At 41.9% G+C, this 14,218-nt stretch overlaps 1 protein-coding gene across 1 annotated transcript in view; it reads left to right on the forward strand.

Annotated features, from left to right (window-relative positions):
* LOC130367344 (adhesion G protein-coupled receptor E3-like) overlaps nucleotides 1–14,218 on the forward strand; it is a 45,991-nt gene that overhangs the window by 9,044 nt on the left and 22,729 nt on the right. The window contains 4 exon segments of the mRNA XM_056569756.1: nucleotides 6,651–6,686; nucleotides 9,730–9,819; nucleotides 12,545–12,625; nucleotides 13,506–13,570. Coding sequence (XP_056425731.1) covers nucleotides 13,568–13,570 — 3 coding nt within the window. The 5' untranslated portion in view covers nucleotides 6,651–6,686; nucleotides 9,730–9,819; nucleotides 12,545–12,625; nucleotides 13,506–13,567.

The following is a 14,218-nucleotide window of genomic DNA, read 5'->3' on the forward strand; positions in this document are numbered from 1 at the left end:
TTGCTTAAGGTCCCAACCTTTTTCAATCTCCAAGAGAATTTGCATGTATAGAGACTGTTCCGGTTATGAAGCTTGCATAAAATCTTCAGTAAAGTTCCAACTGTTTTCAGCAAACTCTTTGGTTGTGGACATTCAATTATTCTCTACCTCCCTGGCGGTAGGACAAGCATTACATCACCCTGGTGTCATGAATAGCAAGGGTTAACCAGACACCTTTTAGTCACCGCACAGCTACACACCATATACCCTACTCCCCCAGGCTATCACACTAGGTATATCTAAAGTCAGGCATACCTCCTTCTACGAATAGGCCACAATTTCACTCATCCTTCTGCCTAGCCTATACAGACCCTCTTGCAAGTAATAATCAGCTCTTCAGCATTGTTCCAAAGGGGTATCATATGGATAATGCTGCATAGTACTGTGTTTGTCTGTACTGGTTTCATTTTGCCTCAGGTTATTGACCCATTCCTCACCTGTTAAGTCGTGGGGAACGTCACCTGGATGCCCTTTCAGCATGTTGTGTCACAGTGGGGTGTGGGGGGTTCTTCAGTCTCTCTTGTCGTGTTTCATTCCCAGTGGGAATGAGGAAATAATGCTAGTGCAACAGGGAGCATTATATCTACCTACATCTACATGAGACATACTCAAATATAAGTGCAAAAAGCACCAAAGTCAAATATCTGCTAAAAGCCATAGTCTGAGAGTTGCATTTATTTAAAGGGAAAATATATAGATTTTACTTCCCCTAAAACTAAAGTTGTACTCTGCTGTTGTACAGGCAACCTCATTGTACCTCCTGATGACGGCGATTACTCGCTGAAACATGTTGAGGGAGGCAATTTCAGATTTTAAATAGCGAGTTTACTGTGTCTGTGTATGACATATGTAACAGTGGTCAATTGGTGTAGGTACCTGACAGGTCCTCATCTCGTGCAGTAAGTGGGTAATTGCCCACTGACACTAATGCAAACACAGGACAAGTATTTTTAACTCACTATCACAATCACTGGTCAATTTTACTTTACATTAATAAAAGTTAAGTTTTATTATAGGTTGTCAGGCTATAGGGATTTTTGTATCCAGGGAAGTCAGCCTATGGGGCAGCTGTTGGAAAACTACAACTCCAGGGCAAGACGGGAGAAACCCTGGTTGGGAAACACTGGTTTAGATATATGTTTACTCCAGGCAGGTTTACAGTCACTGACTGTGGATTCACCAAACACATCTGCTAGAAGTTCTTTTCAAGGATCCCGTACCCTTTCAGTAAAATAATAGTTTTCCCTATCTTAGGAAATCACAGTATTATATGAGTAAAAAAAACTCAATAGTTATGTAAACAAGGACAACTGGAGCACAGGAATCCGCCCAATGCAGTAACAATACTTTCATAGAAACTGCAATACAATGTGATGGCTCTTGCACTTTGTTTCTTTTACTCTACAATCCCTATACACCATCCCATGTTGGACATCTCTTAAAAGGGTCAACAAATAAAACATACTCACCTTCACCCAGCTCCCGCACAGTGCACCAGAGTCTTCTCTCCCTTCTTCAGTCTAGTGTAGGGTGCAAACTGGGTTACGTTATGGAGTGCTCCTGTGGTGGGGCCCAGATGTGCACAGTAGGCCTGTAGTCTACAAGAAAGAGTAAGGGAGCCAACTGTAGGTGTACCAATGAGTGGCCCAATGAGGCAATTGTTGGCAGGCCCCCCCGAAAAATACCCGAAAATAATGAGCAACAAAATTGTTGCAGCCAAATAATTCAAAAAAATTGGGAACATATATAATTAAAAAAACAGGCTTATATACACTTATGCTACATTCACACTACTTAGGCTGCATTCACACTATTGTTGCGCCCCGTCAATAACGTCCATCAAACTTTTTTTTTTTGCAGAGTTTGAAGGACGTCATTTTGACAGGGCGCAACGGGCAATAACGGGTCCCAACGGAACCCATTATAGTCAATAGGGCCCGTCGGGCGCCGCTATTTTCAGAGTGAATAGCGGGAGAAAAAGACGGTGCAAGCACTATTTTTTCTCCTGCTATTCTCCCCGGCGGTCCTGATTGCCATCACACTACTGGATCATAACGGTAGAGTGAAAGGGGCCATACTGTGGATTTACCAGCCACATCTAAAAGAATTTTGGTCCAAGGATCTACTGATCTTTCTGTAAAATAATATTTTCTCACATGTTTCTTCTATCTTTGGAATACTCAAAATTTTATGAAAAAACAACTCAATAGTTATGTAAACAAGAAAAACGGAAACAACTGACCACAAGATCCACCCAATGCTGTAATAATACTTTCATAGAAAGTGCTGTACAATGTGGAGCCTTCTGTATTTTGTTTCTTTAGTATTTGATGCCTTATACTATAAGGATGTATTCACATGCAGAAGGTTGCATTTATATAAAAAGGGTTGTTTCTGCAGTACATGCATGTATGGTGGCCAACCCAGCTGGGGAATATCTGTAAATACCAGCGGTTCCCCAACTCTGGTGGCTTTGTCACATGCACGAGAGGTTCACAGAATATTTCTCATTCTTTAATCAGTACCAGAACAGAGAGGGTGTTAGTTCCTCCAGGCACACCTTGATGTGACTCAGATTAATGGAAGTTCAGGTGCCCTAAGTGATGAGGAGCAGACAAACCAAGCTACTGGGAGTCGAGGATGAGGTACAATGGGTCTTTACTCAATAAATTATTCATCCAGTAAAAAGGAGGCAGCTATTTGCTCCTAAGAGCAGTGGTCACCATTGGATAGCTGTTAGGGTCTAAAATTGAACTAAACCTTACCTGGAGCTTGATGGTGGTTACCAAACTTTGAAAATCTTTTTATTTCCCAGCCAAATGTCGAGAAGGTGGAGCCATACTGCTTAAACCGGTATTCCGGCCGTAGACATCTTATCCCCTACCCCTGCGATCTCCGTGCAGCACCCGCATTCTATTCCGGGCTGCTGCTCCAGTCTCAGAAACCTCTGTGGGGCATGGTGTGAGGTCACAAAGGCGTGTGGTGTAACGTCATGCCACGGCCCCTCTATTCATGTCTATGGGAGGGGGCATGACCCCTTTAAGTGCAACAGCCTGGGACACCTTCTTGCGTGCCCTCACCTTCTAGCCTCTCCCTGACTGACCTACAGAAAGTTTTTTTTTACTACATTATACCTTACACTATAAAATATATTGACATGCAGATTGCTCTGTAGGTCAGTCAAGGAGGGACTGGGAGGTTAGGGCAAGCAATGAGGTGTGCCTGGATGTGGCACTTGAGAAGCTTGGCTCTGCCTCCTTGACACTTGGCTGAGAACTAAAAATGAGATTTTAAGAGTTTGGCAACAACCATCAGCTCCTGGAAAGGCACATTTTGCTGTAATAACCCAACAGCTATCCAACGGTGTCTGTAGCTCTTAGCAGCAAATACAGCTGATAGATTCCTTTCAATGCAGTTCTTATCGCTGGTGCTGAACAAAGGGCTACAGATTGGCCCTCATTTACTAAAGTCCAACCGACTCTTTTTCTCGGTTATTGCGCCTAAATTTTTGTCCCAACGTCTGTTCGACTATTTATGCGACCAAATTTTAGTCGCACAACCGACACTTTAGCAACCACTCAGAGTGGTTTTTTTTCTCTCTTAAATTGGTGTTTTTATGCAAAAATGGGCGTTTTACCAACAAAAAACTAAAAATGCTCGGAGTACTTCCAAAATCACTCGAGAAAAAGTGTGTGCGTCTCACCTAACCGACAGCCAAGAGGCCGAGTGAAATTAAAAAAATTGAGTGATTTATAACAAGGGACTGTTGTGTTTTTTGTGAAAGTAACTTGTTTTATAACCTGAAAACATTTTGTAGAGTTCAACACTTTTATGAATAAAATATTGAATGCTTTTGTGATAGTTAATGTTTATATATTTTTTTTCTTTTTAACACATTTGCAATATTAGGTTTAAATCAATTTAACACCCAAGTTGATAAACAAGGATAATTGTTGTAATATTTGATAAATTATAACACATGAATACTTTTGATTCATGAAAACATTTTTTAAAAAGTCTAAACCATTTTGACTCACACAACAAATTTTTTTTAGCTCAGAGTTTGTGCGACACAATTGACTAGTGCGACACAAAAAACGTGCGACAGAAAAATAACCGACATGTGCGACAGAATAGTAAATAAGCCTGAAAAAGAAGACGAGTGATATTGAAATCCCTCCAGAATAAACACTCCACTCTTAGTAAATCAGGGCCATTGTGTGAAAGGGTCTTGCTGTGATGTGTAGTGTTCTTGCCCCCTGTTGTTTCTCTTCCTTGAGTGATAGATGTACATGATCTATGCTATCAGAAATTTTTAACACGGGCACCAGAGATAAACATAGGGCATCACATTCAGGATCCATAAACCTTTCAGTGGTTCTGCTCCCCTGATGCCCAGAATGGCGCATAATAAATAGTTGCTGACTAGTGTCCAACCGGTAATGGCAGCTCCGGAGCTTAAGGAGCAGATAATAAAAAGATGAAAGGTTAACCCTTTGTTGATGCTATACCGTGGAGCAGTTAGCAATCCAACAAAATGTTTTCTCTTAATAAAAAAAAGTTTCACAGTATATGATGAAGGAGGTGGTCTACCTCGTAAACACATTGGTTGTTGCGCATTTATTGCCACCTGCTCCATTTTGGGGATTTTTTCATAATATTAAGAGAGTAGTGTCAACATAGAGTCCACTTTTTGACTGGACTTTTACTTCTTATCAACAATGCTATAGATGCTCCTGTTTCAATGCAATTATTTGGACAGTATGGATTCCACCACTTATATCTACTGCCAAGTGATGGCCACATTTGTGCAGCATTTTGTTGTTACTTTCACTGAAGCCATATTAAAGAGCAAGGAGGCAAGGAACACTGCTGTCCTCTATTACGTAGTAACATATACAGTTTGACAAGAGTCCATTGAGTTCAACCTACAACCCTACTGTGTTGATCCAGAGGAAGGCAGATAAACCATTTGGAGGCAGCCTCCAATATGGCATTAGAATAAAACCCTGGATCAACGTTCTCTCCCTATAAATCTAGTATCCATAACCAGGCTACTTTCTTTTCCTGCACTTTTTGAAGAATGCAGGCACCAGAGGATGTGGCTACATGGCCTTTGTGGCAATTTGGCCTTTTTTTTTTTGCCATCTGCCTCCCTGTGGGTGATCATGAGGGAGATGTATGGACACAGTTATGGAATGTTAGAATGTGCCCCTCTAGACAGCTGCGTCCCCAACGAACCTTTGCCCTGGCCATACTGTACATATATCAAGTTTTTCTTGGTAAAATAAAATTATTTTGTATTGTTGTTTATTCATTTTGGGAGGAAGTGCTATGTAATCCCCAGTGTTATCTGCAGAGTGGATATGGGTACATAGACCACTTCTCTATCGTTCCACTTCTTCACATCTCTGGTCACAATGTAGACTCCAAGAAGACTCCTGCTCTACGGTGAGTAGCTGAATTTTTGTGGGTTTTTAAAGATAAGAGCGATATTATTTTATACTATGTTCATGCAGTTTTGCCAGGTATATGGGGTTATTAAATTTTAATAAACCTTTATGCTCTGTAGGGTTATAGAATTTGGGAATGAGCCCAACCATCCCACCTAATACCCTTACTGCCTGGTGAGCCCTTTCTGTTGGCCCTCTGGGCCCTACTCCATTTCCATTGGGCTATGGTTTACATGCCCTGAATTGATGAGGGCTACGAATGCTTAAAGGTGTACTCCGCTGCCCCAATGTTTGGAACATTTTGTTCCGAAATCTTGGAGCAGATGGCGGGGGCTAGATGTCACGGCCATGCCCCCTCATGATGTCACGCCACGCCCCCTCAATGCAATTGTATGGGAGGGGGCCTGGCGACTGCCAGGCCCCCTCCCATAGACTTGCATTGAGGGGGTGTGGTGTGACATCACGACCCCTGCCACCCGTGCCCAGCTTTCTAAATGAATACCAGGTGCTGCACAGAGATCACGGAGGTCCCAGCTGCGGGAACCCTGTGATCAGACATCTTATCCCCTATCCTTTGGATAGGGAATAAGATGTCTAGGGGCAGAGTATCCCTTTAAAGCACGACATCAATGATGTTGTGACTAAAGCGAGCGATCTACAGATTTTCCGGAAGTTGTGAACATGTATCCTGCCACCACAACATCATTGGAGTTGCACTTTAGACAGCTATATAAAAAAAAGTAATAAATTCTTAATAGGTGGTCGCTATACTAAATTATCATGACTGGTAAAGAGAAATACACAGGTGCAAAGAACACCACAAAGAAAAACATATATACTAAAATACACTATTTTGGGGGAAAACTACACAAAAACTGCATCATGTAGGAAAAATAAGAAGGTGTAGTTTTTGTTTCGTTTTTCCTCAATTCCTGCAGAAAGATGCAGAATTTTGCCCAAATTAATGGAATCTATCTGGAATTTCTGCCGTGTAAACATAGGCTTATGCTACTCTTTCTTGCTGGACCTTCTCCTTGCTTTGGCTAAAATAACGGCGTAAAAACTGCATTGTCCGATGTCACCCTTATAGGCAAATTTGTCACAATCTTGTTTCTTAGGATACTAAACTCATATGTAAGAGGTTTTTTTGTTCCTCAGGTCTCTGGTGCCTTTTGAGCTCCTGCACAGTGAGTGGTAAGTCACAGGGCAAATAAAGGGTTAATGATGCAGTATCTAGGTACACCTTGTTTTTTATGGTTGACTGAGTAAGGCTAGGTTCACACTGCGGAATTTCTGGTCAGAATTTCTGCCGGAGATCGAGCCAGCGGCACTAGGACCGCGCAGACTGCATAGCCTTCCCCATAGATGTCAATGAATTTCTGAGTAGATCTCCCAAAAGATCCACCCAGAAATGCATTGCAGTGCAATGGCAATCAGAGCGCGTGGTCCTAGTGCTGCCATAGTGTGAACCTACCCTTAAGTTCTATTCTCATGGCAGAATTTCCGCTTGCGGAATTCTGACTCAAATAAAAGCCCATAGACTTCTATGGGATTCCGCACTCCCATTCACACTTGTGGAATTCCACCACTGCAGTTTTTGAGCCAAAGCCTGAAGTGAATTCAAAAGAAATAAGACATATAAAGGAAGGACTTACACTCCTCCTCCCTCATGGATCCACTTCTGACTTTGGCTCAAAAACTGTAGTATTCCAAAAACTGCCAGAAAAAAAACGGAAAGTGGAAACTTAGCCTTAACCCCTTAAGGACCAGGCCATTTTACACCTTAGGACCAGAGCGTTTTTTGAACATCTGACCACTGTCACTTTAAACATTAATAACTCGGGGATGCTTTTAGTTATCATTCTGATTCCGAGATTGTTTTTTCGGGACATATTCTACTTTTTTTGGTGGTAAATTTTCGGCATTACTTGCATCCTTTTTTGGTGAAAAATCCCAAAATTTCATGAAAATTTTGAAAATTTTGCATTTTTCTAACTTTGAAGCTCTCTACTTGTAAGGAAAATTGATATTCCCAATAAATTTTATTTTTCTTCACAAATACAATATGTCCACTTTATGTTGGCATTATAAAATGGACATATTTTAGCTTTTTGAAAAAATTAGAGTGCTTCAAAGTAGAGCAGCAATTTTCAAAAATGTCATGAAAATTGCTAAATCTGAAGGGACAGATGTTACAGAACTGCAACTCCCAGCATGCCTGGGCAGTGTAGGCATGCTGAGAGTTGTAGTTTGGCAACATCTGGAGGGATACCGTTTGGGCACCACTGTAACAGTAGCTGTCTGGGCATGCTGGGAGTTGCAGTTTGGCCTTCCTAGTGGTTGCCAAAGTAAAGATCACTTTACTTTCACTTTCAATTCCCCCTCCCCCACAGTAGTTTCCCTACCTGACCCAGGATCCAGCAGTCTCCAGCCACGATCGGGGTCTCCAGGCATCTTCTCCTGCAGGTACCATCCTCCATCTTCTTCCCACGATCCCCTCGACATCCAGGGGTGGCCAGAACGGGGGGCAGCATTGCGACTTCACTCCTACCCTTCAGGATGATCTGGGCTGTCACTGACAGGTCAGATCATCACAATTTTCCGGGTGACCGGGTCACCAGAGACCCGATTAGCCCGGAATAGGAGAAAATCGCATGTCTGAATTGACATGCGATTTTCTGCGATCGCCGACATGGGGGGGTCCCGGGACCCCCCTCGGCATTTGCACGGCATGCCTGCTGAAGGATTTCAGCAGGAATGCCGTTCCGATCTCTGCCCGGCGCGTGGCAGAGACCGGAGAAACACCAGGACGTTCTGGAACGTCCTTGGTCCTTAAAGCCCAGGGTGCGGGGACGTTCCAGAATGTCCTTGGTCCTTAACTGGTTAAAGGGGTACTTTGATGGAAAAAATAATTTTTTAATTAACTGGTGCCAGGAAGGTAAACAGATTTGTAAATTACTTCTATTTAATAATTTTAATCCTTCCAGTACTTATCAGCTGCTATATGCTACAGAGGAAGTTATTTTTTTATTTATTTTCAGTCTGACCACAGGGCTCTCTGCCGACACCTGTCCATGTCAGGAACTGTCCAGAGCAGGAGCAAATCCCCATAGCAAACCTTTTCTGCTCTGGACAGTTCCTGACATGGCTCGAGGTGTCAGTAGAGAACACTGTGGTCAGACTGGAAAGAAATTCAAAAATAAAATTACTTCCTCTGGAGCTTACAGCAGCTGATAAGTACTGGAAGGATTACGATTGTTTAATAAATATAATTTACAAATCTGTTTAACTTTCTGGCACCAGTTGATTAAAAAAAAAAATAGTTTTCCACTGGTGTACCCCTTTAAAGGACTGGGCTGCACCAAAATATTCGTTCAGCCCAATTATTACCATTGTGGTCAGCTCTAGTTACCATGACATCAAAAAGTGGTCCCTCAGCATTCTCATGTTCCTATTGGCCCTACACTTAACAAATGTGTTCTACTGGTGGAATACAATAACAGTGCATATGTAAATGAGGAGAGGAGATGATATGGAGACTGGATACAAGTGATGGCCCGGGAGGACACAGTTGCCAAACAGTTTTCTGATTGTTATAGTCCCACATGTCCCAGAGGAAAAGGTCCCCCTAGAATCAGTACAAAATAGTCAACAAGAGGGTCTGCACTAATGGTATATAGCCTATATCCAATGAGGCACTTCCCTGGTGATAAATAGAGGTAGGGTATGGGTAATATAGAGGTAGTGCATGAATAGAACATAGGATAGGGGTAATATAGAGGCAGTGTATGAATAGAACATAGGATAGGGGTAATATAGAGGCAGTGTATGAATAGAACATAGGATAGGGGTAATATAGAGGCAGTGTATGAATACAGTGTGAGTGAGAAAGAGGTTGTATAAAGGCAGTGTATAAATACAGAGTAGAAGAGGGCATACTCGGATAGGCACGGGCCTGAATTGAATTCAATGACCCAAACATAGTCAGCTAGTGACTGTGTTCAAGTGATTTTCCAAACGTGTACAAATTTTGGGACCTTCAACGTCACCGCTCTGCTACCTCTGCTCACTGAAGTCCAAAAGCAGCTTAATGCCCAGAAATAGGGCGACTTCAGTGAGGAGAGGGAGCAGAGCGGTGAGGTCAGGTATGCAGGTGTTTTTTTTAAAATCAAGTTTGCTTATTAGTGTATTTATTCCCGTTCATGCTTTTGTCTGATCCATATGTTGTGTCCTCCAGAACGTTGTCTAACAGGAAAACCCTTCCCATGTTCCTGTTCTGCTGGATTTGTTTCTAAGGAAAATGAAAATGGACTCTATGTATGCACAGGTAAGTAGCCAGCCACAGGGTGACAGGGTGTTTGTGCTCAGTAAGCTGCCATTCTTGGGGAAAACGCTAATGTCACATGTAATACATAAGCTTGAATGGGACTAACACAACTCAAATTCTGCCTTAAAGTGCCCAGGGTGGCAGTATAACATAATAAAAGCTGTACTCACCTAGTGCCAATCCCTTTGCTGATACTGTTCAGATGCTGGTGGTCCAGCTGGTCAGAGCTTCCTCTTTTTATGTCTTAACATGAAGGAAATGCCCACTCTGCCAATAACTGGCTAAGGTGTTTCCCCGATACAGTCAGTGATTGGCTGTCAGATATTTATGTGTGTCTGGACTGAGCTCTAACTAGCATTGCAGCAGGATTGGGATGGGTGGGCGGATTGGCAACAGGTCAGTACAGCCTTTTTTATGTCATACTGCCACCTTAGGCACTTTTCAAATTTAAAGGGGTATTCCAGGAAAACCTTTTTTTCATATATATCAAATGGCTCCGGAAAGTTAAACAGATTTGTAATTACTTCTATTAAAAAATCTTAATCCTTCCAATAGTTATTAGCTTCTGAAGTTTTCTGTCTAACTGCTCAATGATGATGTCCCGTCCCGGGAGCTGTGAATGATGGGAGAATACCCCCATAGGAACTGCACAGCTCCCGGGACGTGAGTCATCAGAGAGCAGTTAGACAGAAAACAACAACTCAACTTCAGAAGCTAATAACTATTGGACGGATTAAGATTTTTTAATAGAAGTAATTTACAAATCTGTTTAACTTTCCGGAGCCAGTTGATATATATAAAAAAAAGTTTTGGCCTGGAATACCCCTTTAAAGTTTAACCTCCAGAATACCTCTTAAGGGTACGTTCACATGAGCGGATTTTCGCAGCGTATTCATCTGCGGATCTGCTGGTGAAGGCCCGCTCTATGCTGTCTTTACATGTGCCTGCTCGTAGCGGCAATACACCGCTACGAGCAGACACACTGTGATGTGCCAGTCGCAGTGCACTCGCACATCGCGGGAGCTCTCTGCCTAGCTCAGAGCAGGGAGAGTGGCCGCGATGTGCGAGTACACTGCGACTGGCACATCACAGTGTGTCTGCTCGTAGCGGTGTATTGCCGCTACGAGCAGGCACATGTAAAGACAGCATAGAGCGGGCCTTCACCAGCAGATCCACAGCGTAAAATACACTGTAAATCCGCTCGTGTAAACGTAACCTAATTGTCTATTCACACGTACAGTATCCTGTACAGATTTGATGCGCAGATTTGATGCGCAGGATTTTCTGCTGCAGATATCAATGTAAACTGAATAACTGAACACAGCTTGAAATCCTGCGCATCAAATCTGAGCAAAACACTGTATGTGTGAATAGACCCTAAAAGAGGATAAGTTAAGGTTTATTGGTAAATAATCTTATTACACTACCTTTCTTTAGCTTTTAACATAAACTGTCTGCTCTGTTGTCATTATTAGCCCAACTTATATTTGGTGTACATCCTGTATTGGACTTCCTGTTCTTGTGTACACACTAGCCAGGAATTCAGCCAAATTTATTATGCTCCAACTACAGCTTCTTGAATATAAGCCCTCCCACATAGTAGGAGGGGGAGAGTTGGCTTACTTCCCAGCTAGAATGTACACAGGAACAGGAAGCCTGTTACAATATGTACATCAGACAGGAAGTTGGGGTAATAAAAGCAACAGAGTGGACAGTTCTCCAGGGTAACAGCTTTCTGTTGATGCTAACTGGTGCCAAAGTCTTAAGTAGTCCCATCTGTTAAAGTGACCCCCCAGCCCAAATTTTTATTGCATAAGAAGGGGCATTAGCAGGGTGAGGCTAAACAACTGCCCTACTTCCCTTCTTACCATTTTGCTCCGTTCATGTGTGTCATAAAGTTACATAAAGAGAGTGACTTCCGTTTAACACACAAACACCTGTATGAAACGGCTGGTCACAATGCATAATTCATATTGGTGTCATTGTTTCATGCAGATAAATGTACGGACGACTTAGACTGTCCTACTGGAGCCGCTTGTAGGAAATCCTTTTGCTATTGTACTAAGGGCTGTAAACAACCGCAAGGAAGGAGTTGCACTACTTTGGTGAAATTCAATGAAGTATGTGGGAGTACGTAAGCTGTATGATGATGTTCTGATATAAATTTAAGGTGTTTTCTTGGACTTACAATAGATGGCTTTAAGATAGCCCATTACTGTATGATTGACAGTTCTCCCTCCCAATATTCCCAATGATCTACATAAAGAAAAAGTTGCAGTGTTACCCATAGTGCTACATATACCCTTTCCTGCTGAATGGTGGATAACCAAGTAGTCAGACACCCTCCACCCCACCCCCCACTGACCATACATTAACATGAAGAGATTTTTAGCCTGCCTGAATAATGTAGCATCAATGGGGCTCTGACTCCTAGGACCTTCACTAACCAGCCGAATGAAGGGATTAGGGCATTAGCTGTAGTGCTACAGCCATTTGTCTTGCTGAATGGTGGGTATCCTGGCAGTCAGGCCCTCACGAATCATACATTGAGATGGAGTGACCCTAAGGATAGATCATCAAATAAAAAAACCCAGTTTACTGGCTGTTTTGTTCAGTATACCATACTGTGAAAGTCCATTTTCATTGGGAAGTTGGAGGCATAGATGTTAAATCGGGTCAGAACATCTTCCTTCTTATGATTACATTCAATCTTCTTCTTCATCAGTCTTGAGTTCCACCACTAGACCACAGCTGACATCAAACACAGCAGCGTATATCAAGCCAGAAGCTCCGACACCACAACCAGGTGAGCCATCATCCCAATGGGAGATGTTAGTTCTTCCAATGATTGCCTCCAGTTATTAATATTAGGTAAGGCGTGAAATGCTAAGTACAGCATGCCTTCAGTATTATTTTTGTATTTTTGTTAATATTTAGCATTGACCTTATATATTATTCCGTGCCATAAATAACAGAGATTCTGCATAAACATGACATATGAAAAATAAAAACAAACAATGTAGAGCAAAACAATGTGGGACTTTCAACCAACAACGGCAGTTTAACAGTTCACAGCTATCCTTTTTCTCAACCTAAGGGTACTTGGTGTATCTTCCTCCAGAGGAAGTTGTGTAGTTCTTTTCAGTCTTACCACAGTGTTCTCTGCTGTAGGAGCAAATCCCCATAGCAAACCTCTCCTGCTCCGGACAGTTCCTGACACCTCTGCAGAGAGCTCTGTGGTAAGACTGAAAAGAACTACACAACTTCCTCTGGGGTATACAGCAGCTGATAAGTACTGAATTTTTAATAGAAGTAGTTTGCAAATCTGTTTAACTTCTGGCACCAGTTGATTTGAAAAAAATGTTTCCACCAGAGTACCCCTTTAAGGACCAACAGGCAATCTTCATATTCCAGCTATAACAGCGGCCTCAGATATGCGCAGCGCAGTGTGAAAAGTGTCAGGAAGCTGCTGCCAAGGCAAATATTATCATGGGGGACATCAAAAGGGGCATAGATGTACACGACAAGAAAATAATTCTACATCTGGGAAACAACAAAGCTTGTCTCGCCTGTGCTTAAAATGAAAAATATTGAATCCAACAGGCAGTTTATTACATGTAACTTAAAGCCTCTGCTCAGTATTACCTGTTTAAACAAGGTTAATCCTTTACTTTTTCTCTCCGTAGTGAATGACAAATGTCTCATTAAATCCAGAACTGAGCAGGAGAAGTGTGAAAAACATAATAAAATGGTATGCAAGGTTATTAAATACACCTAAAAGTATTTAACCATATACAGATTACAGAGCACAAAACACATTTTTTCTTGTTGGGTATGAACACTTTTGCAAATAAAATATATTTGTAAATCAGTTTATTTACAAAAATCCCTTTGTATTTTATGTGCAGCTTCTATACAGACCTATGTGTCTCCATGGTTACAGACTACAAACTAGTCCTGTGTAGTCTGGAGCTGATAGAAGAGAGTAAAACATGGCTAAATAATTATACTACACGGGGTGCATTGTTTCTATGTAAGGTGCTGTAGATCCAAAACAAAGGAATATGTTACTTTTTTACATTTTTAAGAAAACAATTAAGGTCAGTGTTTCCCAACCATTTGCAAGTTACTTTTTAATTTTTATTTTTTAAAATTTTAGGTCAGTGTTTCCCAACCAGAGTTCCTCCAGCTTTTGCAAAACTACAACTCCCAGCATGCCCGGACAGCCTGGAGGCACCCTGGTTGGGAAACACTGTTTTATATACATTAGTACCACATGTATACTGGTTGCAGATGTGTGTACTGCATAAGGTGCCTCTGTTCTAGCACCTAAAGGGCAGCCAGTGGGTACTTAAGTCCCCTCATTTGTGTTAGCTGTCATTGTTAATAATAATATGAT

The sequence above is a fragment of the Hyla sarda genome, chromosome 4 (assembly GCF_029499605.1).
Source record: "Hyla sarda isolate aHylSar1 chromosome 4, aHylSar1.hap1, whole genome shotgun sequence".
NCBI classification, from domain to species: Eukaryota; Metazoa; Chordata; class Amphibia; order Anura; family Hylidae; genus Hyla; species Hyla sarda.